Source organism: Dermacentor silvarum, chromosome 1 (genome assembly GCF_013339745.2).
Source record: "Dermacentor silvarum isolate Dsil-2018 chromosome 1, BIME_Dsil_1.4, whole genome shotgun sequence".
In the NCBI taxonomy this organism is placed as follows: domain Eukaryota; kingdom Metazoa; phylum Arthropoda; class Arachnida; order Ixodida; family Ixodidae; genus Dermacentor; species Dermacentor silvarum.
This window is the reverse complement of record NC_051154.1, coordinates 79,737,040-79,752,200: the sequence shown is the minus strand read 5'-3', so window position 1 is coordinate 79,752,200 and position 15,161 is coordinate 79,737,040. Positions and strand designations below refer to the sequence as shown.

The 15,161-nt window shown below is 42.6% G+C and overlaps 1 protein-coding gene across 1 annotated transcript in view; it reads right to left on the bottom strand.

The window, feature by feature from the left end:
• Positions 1 to 14,548, bottom strand: part of LOC119431443 (exosome complex component RRP42-like) — a 29,651-nt gene extending 15,103 nt beyond the window's left edge. The window contains exons 1-4 of the mRNA XM_037698933.2: positions 14,476 to 14,548; positions 14,241 to 14,342; positions 13,990 to 14,084; positions 11,043 to 11,208 (exon numbers count right to left, since the gene is read on the bottom strand). Coding sequence (XP_037554861.1) covers positions 11,043 to 11,208; positions 13,990 to 14,084; positions 14,241 to 14,342; positions 14,476 to 14,532 — 420 coding nt within the window. The 5' untranslated portion in view covers positions 14,533 to 14,548. The remainder of the gene's footprint in view (positions 1 to 11,042; positions 11,209 to 13,989; positions 14,085 to 14,240; positions 14,343 to 14,475) is intronic.
• Positions 14,549 to 15,161: the final 613 nt, after the last annotated feature.

Here is a 15,161-nt window from a genome sequence, read left to right as displayed (position 1 = left end):
TCCCCATTGAATATGCAACTCATGAAACTACTTTCAACGATGCAGTGAACATCAAACTGTTACACAGCGCTACAGCCCTAACCCTCCTTACAGCAAAATAAACAATAACAAAAGGATGAAAACGGTGTGCAGATGAAGGTTCCTTCTTCCACCCCAATCACTGCTAACACACATATTGAAGGCCATCTGCCAAGTTAGATTCCCAGGAGACACTATCGCTGCAAACATGGCACATAGGCATAGTAATAGCTAACCCATCAGCAAACTCTCAGCAGCCCGAGTATGAGCAAACGATCAGGATTGGTCCCAGTGCCAGATACTCAAACATGAACCGAGCTCACAAGGACTACATAAAATGCTCGCTCCAGCACGACTGTCATGTTTGTCTCAATGGCTGCTGCCAGTGATCAAGCTGGCAAATGGTCCACAGTAGTAAGTGCAAAGAGGAGTGCAAGAAGGCATTTCAACCACAACAACACATAGACCTCAGAGGCTACCAGTCATGGATAATAGCTGCCTCTAGTTGCACACTACACAGGAAATCTCGAAGTGTTCGTGAGGTAGTCAACCACTTTAAGGAAGTATACTCTTTCCCAGAGAAACAATTTCGCACCTGCTGAATGAAAAATGTTCTCCACGAAGCTTTTGTCACCATTTAGTGTATAGCCTGCATTTTATTTGACACCGTGCATGAACAAAACTGTGCCCAGTGTATTTTTACCGGTTTGTATCTAGATTGTGACTTTGTATTAGATATTTAATTTCACTTCAAATATTAAAACTTATGATAATTGAAACAAAATTGAGTAGATGTTATGAGTTTGACTCATTGTGAGCTGGCTGTAATTTTTGTAGTTGCTATGAGTGACAAGGCAAAGATAATATGCAAAACTTTAACACTAATCTTTATGGGACCCTGTACTTCAGTCTTGCATGCAGATGGACACTACCTCACAAACTCCCCTACAGAACCTTTGCGAAACCTTTCATATCAGCAACTAAAATGAGCCGAATTTGGCCTTGGAGGCTTTTTTTTTTCTTTTTTATTGCTACTAAGACTTGCCTTAATGCATTACATAGGGGTTTATTATATGTATGCCATGAGACCCATGTTATGTATGAAATCAAGCAGTGTTCTGTGGTATTTTATGTTGTGTACCCAGCGATCATAGCTAATTGTGGCACTATAGCATAACCCAGCTTGCAGTAGGAGACGGGAGTGTTCCACTTGCAAGTCGGGACAAGTCCATACTAGGTGGAGGCTTTCACTCTGCTGTCATTTCCAATAGAGTGGAAGCTGCTGCTGCTGCTGCCGCCAACAAGAGCAGCATTCTACTCAGCATTTAAGTGTTTCTTCCTTGTGTGCACAAGACAGCTACAGCTGGTTTTAAGTCTGCAATTAGCCACTCTTTCATAAATCTTTTCTTTGACACTCTGCTTCTTTTTGAGCTGCTTGCCATATCCACACCTCTGCTCATTATGCCTGAAAGGATCCAGCAAATGGCTATTTGTTCGCAGTTTCATTTGCTCAGTTTCAACCTGAGCAGTGAATGAAACAAGGTATGGATTTCAGAAAGTTACTGTGCAAGCAACCATTTGAGCAAATTTGTAGGTTACGTAGATGCACAATATTTGGCTCAGCGAAATGACTAAGGAGAACTGATGGGCTTTATTTTTACTAACTATAGGAAGTCAATAGCCAAGTCAAATAAATCATAATTAACTGGGTTTTTTTTCCTTTTAAATTGTGCATCAATGATGATTGCTAAGTTTACAACAAAGTGGAAGTGGAAGAAAATATGTCTGCCACCAGTGGTAGCTGAACCCACAACTTCTGTGTGACAAGTGCAATGATATTCCAATTGAGCTATCGCTATGGCTGTCCCTCTGTCCACTTTCTTAGGTATTATACATATAAGCTAGCCCTAGGAGTGTTAGCCAGCACCTGTGAAGGCCCTGGCAGCAGATGTGCAACATCCATCAAACCGTAGATGTAGCTTAGTATGTGACCTTGAAAGCAGGTAAATTAGCTATTAACTCTCATATGCCATTAAAGGCACTGTCAAGATCCTCACTATGCAATTAATAAGAATAAAGGGAACCAAGGGGCATCACTTTTAATGACAATCATAAGAAGCCATTGGGGTAAAGAAAAAAATTAAATTCAGGAGTTATAAGTAGTAAAAAAAAAAATTAAAGTGTGTGGTTTTACGTGCCAAAACCATGACCCAATTACGAGGCACGCCTTAGTGGGGGACTCCAGAATAATCTGGACCACCCGAAGTTCTTAAACGTGCACCTAATACCCGTGCCACACGGGCAAAGTAAAGTGCACTTTGAGCGAGTGCACTTCGCAGCTAGTGTCATTCGCAGGCTGCCACACGGGAACTCCAAGTGACACTCACTGCAGAGCGCACTCGCCGGCAAGTGTGTTCGGCGAACTCACTTCGCGGCGGCGAAGCGTGTAGCCTCGTTAGCAATGCTTAGAAGATACATAAAGTGATATTGAAAGAAGAGTCAGGAGTAATTTTTAATAACATTGTTTTAAATTGCTAACGTTACAAGATAATAAAATGTGCCACACCGCAAGAAAACAATAAGGACAGCAAAAAACTACTCTTGCTCTCGGGCTGTTCACGACCACGCCGGGTAATGACTGCGCAGTTGTTTGGCGGATCGAGTCGTTTTGACTGTTGCTGGTTAAGTTTCCGTCGTTGCCGGCGCTTATAAAGGTGTATTGTAAATGTTGTTTCTAACAATAATAAGCTGTTTTCGCGCACATATTTTAATATTAATAAATATATGCTTTCCCGTCAGACTCCCGGTCGCCATGGCCATCAATTTGAAAGAACACTTTTCTTTCTCGTGTAGCAGCGCACCGCCAAAGTGACACTCAGCGCGCTGAAGTGCACTCGCTGAAAGTGCACTTTACTTTGCCCGTGTGGCACGGGTATAAATCTAAGTGCACGGGTGTGTTCGCATTTCGCCCCCACTGAAATGTGGCCACCGTGGCCGGGATTCGATCCCGCGACCTCGTGCTTAGCAGCCCAAAAGTGGCAAAACCACTACCTGATTATGAGGCGTGCCATAGTGGAGGACTCCGGATTAATGTTAACCACCTGGGTTTCTTTAGTGTGCACACAATGTATGGTACATGAGTGTTTTAGCATTCTTCCCCATAAGAATGCGACCACCGCGACCTTGTGCTCAGCAGTGCAATGCCATAGCTGCTGATATACTGCAATGGTTAAGCCATCAAAGAAAGGAGCCAGGAAATGCATAAGGGAAATAAACTGTTTTAAAGCAATACCATTATACACGTCAAAATTTGGCCTTCTGCGATGTAGGGAGTTAAGACCTTGGTGAATGCCACAGTCCCGATTTCAGCTTCGGCCCAACCGCTAAAAGCACAGCATCCGAAAGCAGCCCACCAGCACTTACACAGGGGTGTCAAAACATTGCTAACTATCCTTTGAGGAGGAATCGAACGGCCTATAGGTGTACTTGTAATGTAGTCTTTGTCAAAAGTACACAGGCTGTGTTGCCTGTGACTACCAGGCTGACTGACTACACTTTTTAAAGGGACACTAAAGGCAAATATTAAGTCAATAAAGTGATAGATTAATGCTTGAAAACGTCTAAGGTGGCAATATGATTGAGAACAGAGCTTTAGTAAGCGAGAAATTGAGGTAAATGTAGGGCACAATTTGACTCTACCTCAACATTCGAACACTAGTCCAATGACATTGTGTCACGAAAGAGCGCATAATGTAAGTGTGCGCCGCGCATCACTCAAGCCAGCAAGGAAACAAGACGGCCCCAAGGCAGCTTTGACAGAGAGAGAGAGAGCGCATACGCCACAGACAGCCGACGCGATCAACAATGTCTAGAAGCTTCAACAAGATACGCAAAGGCTACGGTAATGAGAGAGAGAGAGAGAGCGTGTCAAAACACCCTCTCACCTGGCGAGCAGAGAGAGAGAGGGAGAACAACAACCCGGCTTGCGCCTAGGGATGAGTCACCACCCTCCTCGACGACGCTCCGACAGCCGCGGTCGAAAACGCGAGAAATATATAGAAGATTCCCAGGCTTTGTTAATGCTACGGGATCACGACTCCGACAGAAAGTTCGAGAAGTGACGGGGAATGCAATAAAAGCGCTGTGCGGGAATCAGAAGGGGGATCAGACCGCGCCGGTGAAGAGATGTGACGTGAAGACTGACCGTCTGTGGAAGATTCCCCAGCAAGCTAGTCGACGAGTTCCTCGAGCGTCTGCATTTCCGGAAGAAGTTCCTCTTCGAGATTTGCCTTGAGCTACGCCAAGATCATCCGGCTCAAGACCAGCACGGGTGAATACGATTGGACACTTCCATGTTCCTATTCATTCTATACTATACGTGTTGGACTCTTAGTGCTTGTCGTTAATTATTTTCCAGAGTTTTGTGAATACCCATCTAAATTGCATTGTGTTGTGCCTAGCCAAAGTGTGTATGTGTGTATATAACTGCCTTATTTGAAGAATATATTTTGTTGTGTTTTGACAACTCTGGGCTCTTACTCGGTCTTTGGACCACAACCGGCGTTCGTGGTGCACCAGAGGGCCCCTTATTAATTGTCCTTGCTTTCATGGGGTTATTTTCGGAAGCTGATAAGTCAGCTTTGAAATTTGGCCCGGCGTTGGCGCCTCGTTCACGGGGTGTGTGACACACTGTAACGCCTCATTATTGTTGTTTCACTAGTACTCAACCACTAATAATAAAAAGATTGTAGCATGGCACTATAAGAGGGAAGAAAATGCTATTCACTTCTATTCAATTTTTAGAAAAAAAAGAACTCATTGATGTTCCCCTTGACAATGACGCGAGCTGTCAAAAGATATTGTTTTCACTCAACTCCACACTGTCCATGCTGTCACGTTTTGGTAGTTTCAGTATTGCGTAGTGCTACGCTGGTTTTGCAAACTCGTGAAGGTCATATTAACTGCAAGCAGCAGAATATGCAGCCTCCATCATGTTTCTGGCCGGTTTCTGGCCAAGCTTTCACATTTCACGCAAAATACTCATGGCGCCATTTTACTCACCGACGGAAATAAAGGCCGACGACGTATGCAGAGAGGAATGTGACCCCTTCAGTCACGATTTTCTCTCTAGTAGAACTAGGTCCTTTCTCAGCATGAAACAAGTGCTGCAATGTTTCTGGAATGGTATTTTAAGAGTCCATGTTGAATTATTATTTGCCTTTAGTGTCTCTTTAAGGGAATTTCTTTGGTATGCCATAAGTTCCAATGGCCTTGGCAATGAAAAGAACTCTCGTATACACCATCCAGATGTCTGGATTGTCAGGAGTGACACAGGAATCGTATCACACAGGTGAACAACATATATGGCGAAGGCACGGAGTAATCCATATACTATTGCAAAAGGCTGTACATTGCCTGGCACTTTGCAGTGAAACAACGTAATTCCACCTTTGCCATAATGCTCATAAAAACATCTCAAAATGAATCACAACGCATTAGTTTATTAATTTTGTGACCACAGAGCTTGGACTGCATCTATTCTCCAGCTGTACTCCATCAATGACGTCAGTCAAAGACAGTGCCTTTTCGGTAGCGCAGTAAGCTTTCCTAATTTAGACGTACCTGGATTAATATACAGTCATGCTTCATTATAATGGACACTTTGGTTTCTGACCAATATTGTCGATAAAGCCAAACGTCCACAGTGACGAATCTTGATGGAGAACTAACAACATTTATTGTGAGAAAGAAATGCTGTCAAATTTGTTATTGCGCATTGCACAGAAAACTAGAATTAAATTTGAGGAAGTTTGACCTGTGAAGTGAGCTATTCTGTTCACCACTACATGATAAAAAAAAAATCGCAGCACAGCTTGAGTCACCCCTTGCGCCATGAGGGCTGCGACAGCTTGGAGCTTTCACTCAAAGAAACTGAATCCAATAGAGGGGTAGTGCAGGGGAGGTATTCTGTAAGAGCCCACCTAGTGGACATTCGTCTGCTGCTGAAGGGCTGATTGGCTGTGGCACATGGCTCCTGTTGAAGCGCACCCCAGCCCAGCCAATCAGAACTTCAACAGCAGACAAAATGGACATGTCCACTAGGTGGACTCTTACAGAATACATCCCCAGCATAGGGTGAGCTATAGCTGTTGACAAAGTTGGCAATGCTGCTCCATCTCCATAGAATATTGTGCTCAGCTAGGATGCCTGTAGAACAACTGGAAGATGTAGAAGTCCCAGTCGTTGCCTCAGAAAACAGATACGCTTCATAAAACATGCGAGTATTTTAGCTGTCATGTGACTGTCGGGCCCGAAGAGATGCTGACCAGTGAGGTTGTGCTGGCAGTGCATCTTTCCTTGACCATTTTGCCACCATTGTGAGCTGGGCTTTTGGCTTTATTTAGAGGAGCTCATATCAATTAGACAAGACAACTACATGGGGTTCTACGGGCTTTGTGCCTTTTCTCCTCATTCGTTGTACGAACAGCAAGTTTCCATATTAACAAGGCACAAATACACTTAAAGAGTGTGGTGCCCACAAAAGCTGCCCATAATTTGAGTCACTCATATTACCGAGTGTTATAATAATGAGGCACCAACTTTAGTTCCATTAGCTCTTAGCAGCTTTTTTTCTCCCTCCTGAATGCAGGTGCCACCTTAGGCCTGTTGAATATAGTGGCTTAGATAAGGAATCAAATTGAGACCTTGAGTACAGGAACTGAATGTTATACTCCACACCACCACTACTACCTCCTCTCCAAGGAAGTTCATGCCAACACCTCCCCCCGTACCTAAAGAAATTGAGTAATTTGGGTCATGTACTGGAGCTGAATGCTAAACCAGCTCAAGTGCACAGAGAAATGACACGCTCTGCTATTTTCACAACAAATATTTAAACTATACTAGGCAACTTGATGCAAGGCAAACTCTGATGAGGGTGCTTGGGGATATGTAGTACTGTAAGAGAAAGATGTTACTGAACACACAGGCCAAGTTTCATAGCTGCATCACCTGCCTGACTGGCACTTTAACTTCAAGAGTGCGTTTGGCAAGCATATTTCATGCTCACAGAGGTAGCCACCTGAAAGCTATATCCATGGTGCACTTCCGTTACACATTTTCATGGTCACTCAATATGTTGCCATGCTGCATGTCATTTCTTTGATAAGGTTTATTACTTGCCTGTGCATTTAGCCATATTGCTTTGAATTTTGTTCATTTTGAACGGGGCCCAGCAAACAAAAGCCACTTTGTGTGGGGGCTCTCAGACAACCACCCCGGTGGGAAAAACGGGATGCATCAAATTTGGTCTAAAAATCATGTGTGCCAGGCAACTTGGTTACACAATAAAGAAATTTGGCTTGTGTTCCCTTAGTCCACAAACCTATGCCTTAAATGTATAAGAGGTCTCTGTTATGTCTAGCGGTCTCTGCCAATCACACTAGCAAGGGTCAAATCATACCACATCACTTTCAGAAAAGTCTTGAAGACAAGCCCAGAATGAATGGGTGGCTAAGAGGAAGACATATGCTTTTGAGCTGAAATATGCTTCCATTCAACCCTCGCGGTAACCCAATGGCTATGGTGTTGCGCTGCTCAGCATGAAGTCACGGGTTCAATTCTGGCCACAGTGGGTGCATTCAAGTGGGGGTGAAATGCAAAAAAGTTGTCGCAGTTTCACCTGAAAGGCGAAGCAGCAATTGCGATAGCAAATTTCTAGAGAGCTATATGGAGTAATGATAGTAGCTTTATCAGCTGTATAAACTTGGACATGCAGCAGCACCGGCAACACGCAGAACTGTTGTCGACGCCGTCGGCGTTTTGCCCACGTTCGCACAAAATGCGTGCGGCATTTGTGACTGTTGCCGGAGCCTCTGATAAAAATAGCCAGTTGGTGCCGCAGCTAAACGTCCCCTGCCCTGCCTCCCCCCCCGACGGCCTTTCGCGCATCGGAAGAAGGCGCGTTTGCTCTACATATATGGTGATTGTAAAGGAGGAAAGAGACACTTACTTCTGCAGCCCTTAAGGGAGCACGGCGCGGAATGCGCGTTTGTTCTCCGCCGTGGGTTCACTCCTCGTGAAAGCACGCGTCCCTCACGCCCTTTCACTCGCACATACAGCGTTCGGCGCGCGGCGACGATTTCATCTCCATTGACGTCATACGGAACCTCACGGCAACGGCGACGGCGACGCCGACGGCAGAAATCTGCTTTGGAGTGTCCATATAATTGCTATCGCAATAAAATGCTTTCATGCATTGCGTGCACGTTGGAGAGCCCCACGTGGCCAAAATCAATTCCAGAGTCCCCCACTATGGTGTGCCTCATAATCAGATAATAGTTTTGGCGCATAAAACCAAGAATTTGATTTTTAATGCTTCCATCCACACCACTGCCTACACGGCACCAGAGAGGCTGTCAGGCAACTTCCACTGCAACTTCACTAGAGGCTAACATACAAGATTCTGGTTGTGGATAGTCATGATTAGAGACCGGATTTTAGGCTAATGTCTTTTTTGTTCCTTGCACTCCTATCTCCCCACTTTGATATATGAGCATGAATTAGAGGTTAATAAGGACTTTTATAGTGTTTTTATAGTGCCTATAAAAGCCTATTTTGGCGTTTGTGCCTAAATGCCTATAAATGCCTATTTTCAATATCGGCGCCTATATTAACACTATTTACCCTCAAGTTTCACTTTCGAGTGCAGTTAGAGACCGTTGTTCATGTTACCGGGCAACCTTGACTGTTAGGAACTCTACGGGGTTTAACCTAGTCCTCTAGTTCAACCAACTCCTGAAAAACAACCGCTAGCAGCAGTGAAATGGGAGGCGCCGGCCAGCATACGCCGCCGCGCTGACATGGCGCGAGCGGTTGGCGAATGCGAAACCACGGAGAGCCGTCAGGGGAAAGGAGAGTGAAGAGCAAAAGAAGGAAGAAATGTGATGCACATGCGGCTTTTGTTTTGTTTGTAATTTACTTTTTAAGGTGTTCACCACCATCAAGCATTCCTTCTCAGCGTACAAGATCATTCTCAGTGACAAGAGGAACAATTTTGAATCCAAAATTCTGGAGATGGTGGTAGATGGCTATTGTTTCCACAATCTTCACAGTGATTCTTAGACTACATTCCACGTGCCGTCTAAACAGATTTATTCAAACATGTGCACTTCAAATGGGCAGAAGTGTATTTGGCAGTGTTGGGACGTTTTGCCTGTACAATTTGGATAATGTCATTGTATATGAGAAAATTACCAGAGTTGTACCTAACAGTCCTCAAGTAAGAACATGTTAATTTCTTAATAAATCGTAGTCTCTCTTGCATTTATTATTTATCTGTTTTTGTTGTGTCTTAATTTAATTGCATCAGGCAGACATAAAGTACTGTTTTTTTTAATCAGCATTACCAACTTTCAAGTATTCTTTTTCATGCCTGTTTCACTATCTGCGGCGCTCGAGTACAGTGGTCGTTGAACATGAATATGAGCAGTGTGCTTGTAGAATTAAGCCAATTGATCGTCATTAGTCCAAAGTTTTATGGGGCAATTGCACGGCTATGTTCAACTGTTGGCGCCTTTGTGCCATCATACACAATAACATTTCTTGTTTTTTTGTCGTAGATACAGGTCGCGCATGTGTTCGTTTGAAATAATTGGCATTTATGTAAAGATTTATTGTGCCTATATTCACCACGTTGGAGGCCTAAAACGTTGTTTTGCCTGCCTATTTTTGGCGCCTAAAATGCGCTTTTTTAATGCCTAAAGATCCGGCCTCTAGTCATGATTGCCACTCAACATGTTTTTTTGTTTTTTTTTCTTTTTTTAATGAAGAATATGTGAAATAAAAGGTGCATCAGATTGTGAGTATATATTAAATGTTATTTCAAATATCTGTCCTGCAGTCCTGAATACTTCCCATATATGGCAAAGTTGACAATATGGCAACTTACCCACAGTGCAACTCGGCTGCAGATTTTTTCTTACATCGAAGTTGTGAAGGAATAAATGTGGTTCAAACTGAAGCACGGCTAGCAAATATTCTCCCTGTTGCAAAGCTTTGCTCAAGGTTTACTAGAAGTGTCAGATAGGTCTGAATTTGACAGTACAGAATCGTCACATTTATTTTTTAAATGTATTCTGTATGCACTTCTAAGGAGAGTTATCACTGAGGCAGTGAAGTGTTTATAAGCAAATTAAATATCTTCAACAACAAAAAATCTCACTCCAACTGCTGATTTGACATCCTATAAATCTAAGGAATGTCACAGTACACCACTGAGCAAAACACGAACCTTGTCACATTCACACCACCACTACTTACTATGAGTCGTATCCTTATCACAGCCGCATAGTACAGTCGACTTCGGTTAATTCGACCTTGATGGGACCGACAAAATATATAGAATTATCCGGTGGATCGAACTAAACAAGATGCACGAAAACGCTACAACAAACTACTGATTCATTTAGCAGTATTTACCCGATTATAACACGCCCCGGAATCAAACGCACGCTCACTTTCAATGTGTTCAAAGTAGCAAACTATTGCAGAAATGACATTAAAGCTCCTAAAAAAAAGTTGAAATCTAACGCACATACTATTTTTTAGCAAGAAAATGTATTGCACAATGGCGGTCAGTTTCCTAAAGTCGGCTTCACCACATGGTTTTCTTAAAAAGCTCGCTTTTTACAGACACCTCTTGAAGTTCACGACATCACTTGGGCTAAGGTGTTCACGGCACTGTTATCTACCCACTGAATGCATCTGTCCAAGCTGAAAGAGTAGTTCAAGGTACCTTTAAGGTACCCAAAAGGAAGCAACTACTAGTGGTGCAGCAAGAGAACATTCGCTACCGAGCCCCTTAGATCCCCCTATTCTTCTTGCATATTAGCTATTTGAGATAGAAATAAACACTTATTAGAAAAGAAAGGATTAATATGTATCATGGCCATAACCAACCTAATAACTATGTGGTTAGCAGTTCGCAACTCTTCTCTAATTTGCTTGCTAGTCAGCACACATACCAAAACATCCACATAGAGGACCCATGCCTGCTGACCAGGAACAACCGCCAAAGACTTCAGGTCAAGGCATTTTGGAGAGCTGTAAGTTCGAGCCAAGGCTGATCTGATTTCAGTAGCGATCTCTTCTCCACCTCTTCCTTCAAATACGGGGTCAGCATTAGCAGTGCTGAAACAAAAAAAAAAAAAAATTAAATTATGGGGTTTTACGTGCCAAAACCAGTTCTGATTATGAGGCACGCCGTAGTGAGGGACTCCGGAAATTTGGACCACCTGGGGTTCTTTAACGTGCACCTAAATCTAAGTACACGGGTGTTTTCGCATTTCGCCCCCATCGAAATGCGGCCGCCGTGGCCGGGATTTGATCCCGCGACCTCGTGCTCAGCAGCCCAACACCATAGCCACTGAGCAACCACGGCGGGTAGTGCTGAAACAATGCAGGCAACTCGTATAAAGATAAATCACACTTTTACATGTGTGCTGTATGGCAGCACCAATGCTATTCAATAATACAGCAAGTATACAATACTAAAAGACCTGCCAAATATCAAATATTCCTCCTCCGTTAAAATAAAGCAGGTATTTAATACTGAGAGTGCTCATCTCACAATTAAACATCAAATTGAATTTAAGCAGATAACTTAGGTAAATAGCACAGTAGGCAGGACAAACAAAAAAAGATGCACAATACACGATACCGCCGACTTTCAACTGACCTTTATTGTTTATATTTATTTGACTATAGGTTGACTATGAATGTAGGTCAACCCTTCAGCGTTTTGGGACACATCAGGGTTATTATAAAGGTTGACCCACATTTTTAAGAGTGCACATGAAAATTTCAAGGATACATATTTCATGTTAGTTCACACAGAGTGAACTTCACAGCCCACTGTCGCAGGTGGCACCATCTGAATTAACAGTTTGTCATTGTCAGACACCTTCTTTAGCATTTTGCATTCTTTCCAGATGGTGCCAACCTTTCGGCGATTGAACATAACTGAAATGCAGCACTTCCTGAAGTTCCTTCAACCTTTTCTCTGATGATTATAAGTTGACTCTGATCATGACTATAAGGCAACACCCAGCATGGTGGCTTAGTGACTATGCCATTCTGGCTGCTGACCATGAAGTTGTGTGTTCAATTGCCGATCACAGTGGCCACATTTCAGACGGTGCTGAAATGAGAACCCTTGTGTCCTGTACTTTGGGTGCAAGTTAAAGGAGCCAAGGTAGTCTAAAATAATTTGGAGACTGATCTCACAACTCCGTCTCTGATAGCCAGTGTGTTACTTTGGGACGTTAAACTCTATAATTCGATTTTTTTTTATTATTGTAGATCAGCTCCATAATCTTTTTAAAGAAAATGATTGGCCCATAATCAAATAAATGTGATATGCAGCAAAGACCAAGAACTGAACAAGGAAAACAAGACACACAAATGTAGCCAATGATAACCTAAATGCATCTATGCATATTCCAAGAGACTCAAGTCGAGATAGAAAGGCATGCAACCAGTTGGCAAATTGTCATTAGATGCCAATTATTAGCAGCATGAGTGAATTTGCAAGGCAGTAGATTCTGACAATCCAAAGTAAGATTGAAAATATATCTCAAACAAGCTTCCAGGAACCCTGTCCTTATTATGAACATTGCGGTACTGCTAGGGGTTGGGCAAGAGAAAAATTGTGAATCAAAGTTCAGCCAAAGACAGCACTGGAACTATTGACTATGGCAGCCAGGCATCTTTCTTGACAAGCAGCCAAAGCAGAGACTTTGCTAAAGGTTTACAGTTTCTGCTTTAGTTCTGTGTCGATTAATTTCATATCTTCCAAAACAGGGCGCCCCTGAACAAGACTGTTTCTTAGACAAAAGGATAGTAAAAAAAAAGTGTCTTGGGTAGTCAATTAGAAGATGCATCCACAAGATTGAAGAAAACATGACTTTTCATGTGGATAGGCTCAGGTGGCAAAGGTCACCCAGGTGATATCTTAGGCAACAATAGGGGAAGAGATGCTAAAAAGCTTTGCATAAGACAAACAGGACAAAATACCAGAAGAGCAACCAATACAAAGTAAACATAAAGTCCAAAACAGTGAACAGACCATATGAGGAATGTAAAATAAGAGCTAACCAAACATTTGTTGATTCCGAAAGTGCTGCAGTGCATACTCCTTTCATGCAGAAAGGAGCATGAAGGACAACTGGGAACTATCTAAGCCTGCTGCTAGAAGAGCATCAGTAAACATCTTGCAATAGGCTACAACGGGGATGCTAGCCATGTATATAAGGAAGTCTACATGTTCTGCACAGTTTGACGGCTCAAAGAAAAATTTCTTATTAAAAGACAATTCATACAAATTATTCTAACAGTTTTAAAAGCTTTATAGTTAACCCCTTCAGGCACCAATTTTTTTCTGTCTATAAAAAATTTAGTTTCAGTACATTTATAGCATATTCAGCATGAAAAGCACACCGTTTCAGAACGAATTCAAGAATTTCAATTTTTCAGTTCTGCGTTTTAAGTACCATTAAGTGAAGACAAATGTGCTAGCACATATGTGACTAAGATATGCAGAAATGTCCCATATTCAACAGATGTATTACCACACAACATTTAGTTGAGTGTATGCATCAAGAGAAAAAAACCTTGCCCATGTGCGTTTTTTTTTTTTTTTTTTTTTGCAATTATTTAGGCTTTACTGGCATTATCCCCTTCGCATTTTATATCTTCTTCTTAAGCTGCTCGCGTCCACTCTTTCTTTTACCCCTTGACGAACGGCTGTGTGAATAAACAATCTTTTCCACACTCGTCGTGCGCTTATTAATCTAGTGTGTTTCTGAAGTCCATATTACAGTTATTATGGAGCTCAGTATTTTAAAACACAGCTCCACAATGCTGCTACACCAATTTGCCTTTTTCCAGCTCTTTTTCATGATCATGACTTACCAATCCACAAAGAACTCAATGCGGCCTTGCTGAGGTGCACAGGGGTCAGGGGCATCAAGCTCTGCCTTGATTCCAACCAAGATGTCGGTGTTCGCCTGCAAGGTGGCAAGGTCACAATGTCAACGGCTACCTAGGTCATTCAAGTCAACCAGGCTGGAAGGTGCCATGTAGGGTTCAGTCAAGCAGCGTAGAAGCTAGGATAAGAATGCAACGGCGCGAGAATCAACACGTTGTTTCAGTGCAGTACGTACTAGCCTGACGTGCGAAGACCCACTGCAGTTGGGCACTATGCCTGTCTCTAGCTCCAAGAATCGGTACTCCAGGCAGCTGCGACCATCACAACGCAGGTTTTCCTGAAAGCCAGTGGAACCATTTGTGACGATGGATTCAACACAATAAGTTATGTCTGTGCGCAGTAGTATTCATGCATATTCATGCTCGGTAACTATAGCACTTGAAAACAAACTAAAAGGGTGAACACCATACTTGTATCCCATGTACAATGTAGATTTTCTCCGCTTCACTGACGAGTATATCAAACATTGTCACGAAAATGCAAGTATGCTAGTTTCACTTCAGAGTAAATTCGCTTTAGAACGTTACACAGGTTCTTTTATTTTGTTCCGCTTTGAAAGTTGCTCTGCAATGAGCCAGCGCATGGGGAATACGAGTGCAACTGGAGCAACAACGAGTGCCTTCAAAAACACATGCGATCACTTCAGCGACATGGCTGCCGCCATGACACCGGCCGTGATTACTGATCCCGCATAAATAAATAAACAAATAAATATATAACTAAATAAATACCGTTGCAAATTGTATTTGCATCGTTTAATTTTTTGCGCATTCTCAATACGTAATAAATACTAAAACTTAGCAAAATACGCAAGTAGTAAATACACGCAATTATGCTGTTTCTTCATTCGCTTTTGCTGCAATTGTAATTAAATTGTAATTATTTTATTGAAAGAAAATATAAAAGTTGGTTGTAGATGTTCGGCTCGGGCACACGGCTCGGTGATGATATACAGTCACGATGCAGCCGCTATGATGGCTACTGTCGCTCACGTGCGTTTATTAGTGCAAAATCGAAGAGACCCTGTGTTTTGCTTGCGGCGTTCTTAGTTTATTATTATTAAAGATTCGGCCCTATTATAATTAATAAGCTATAA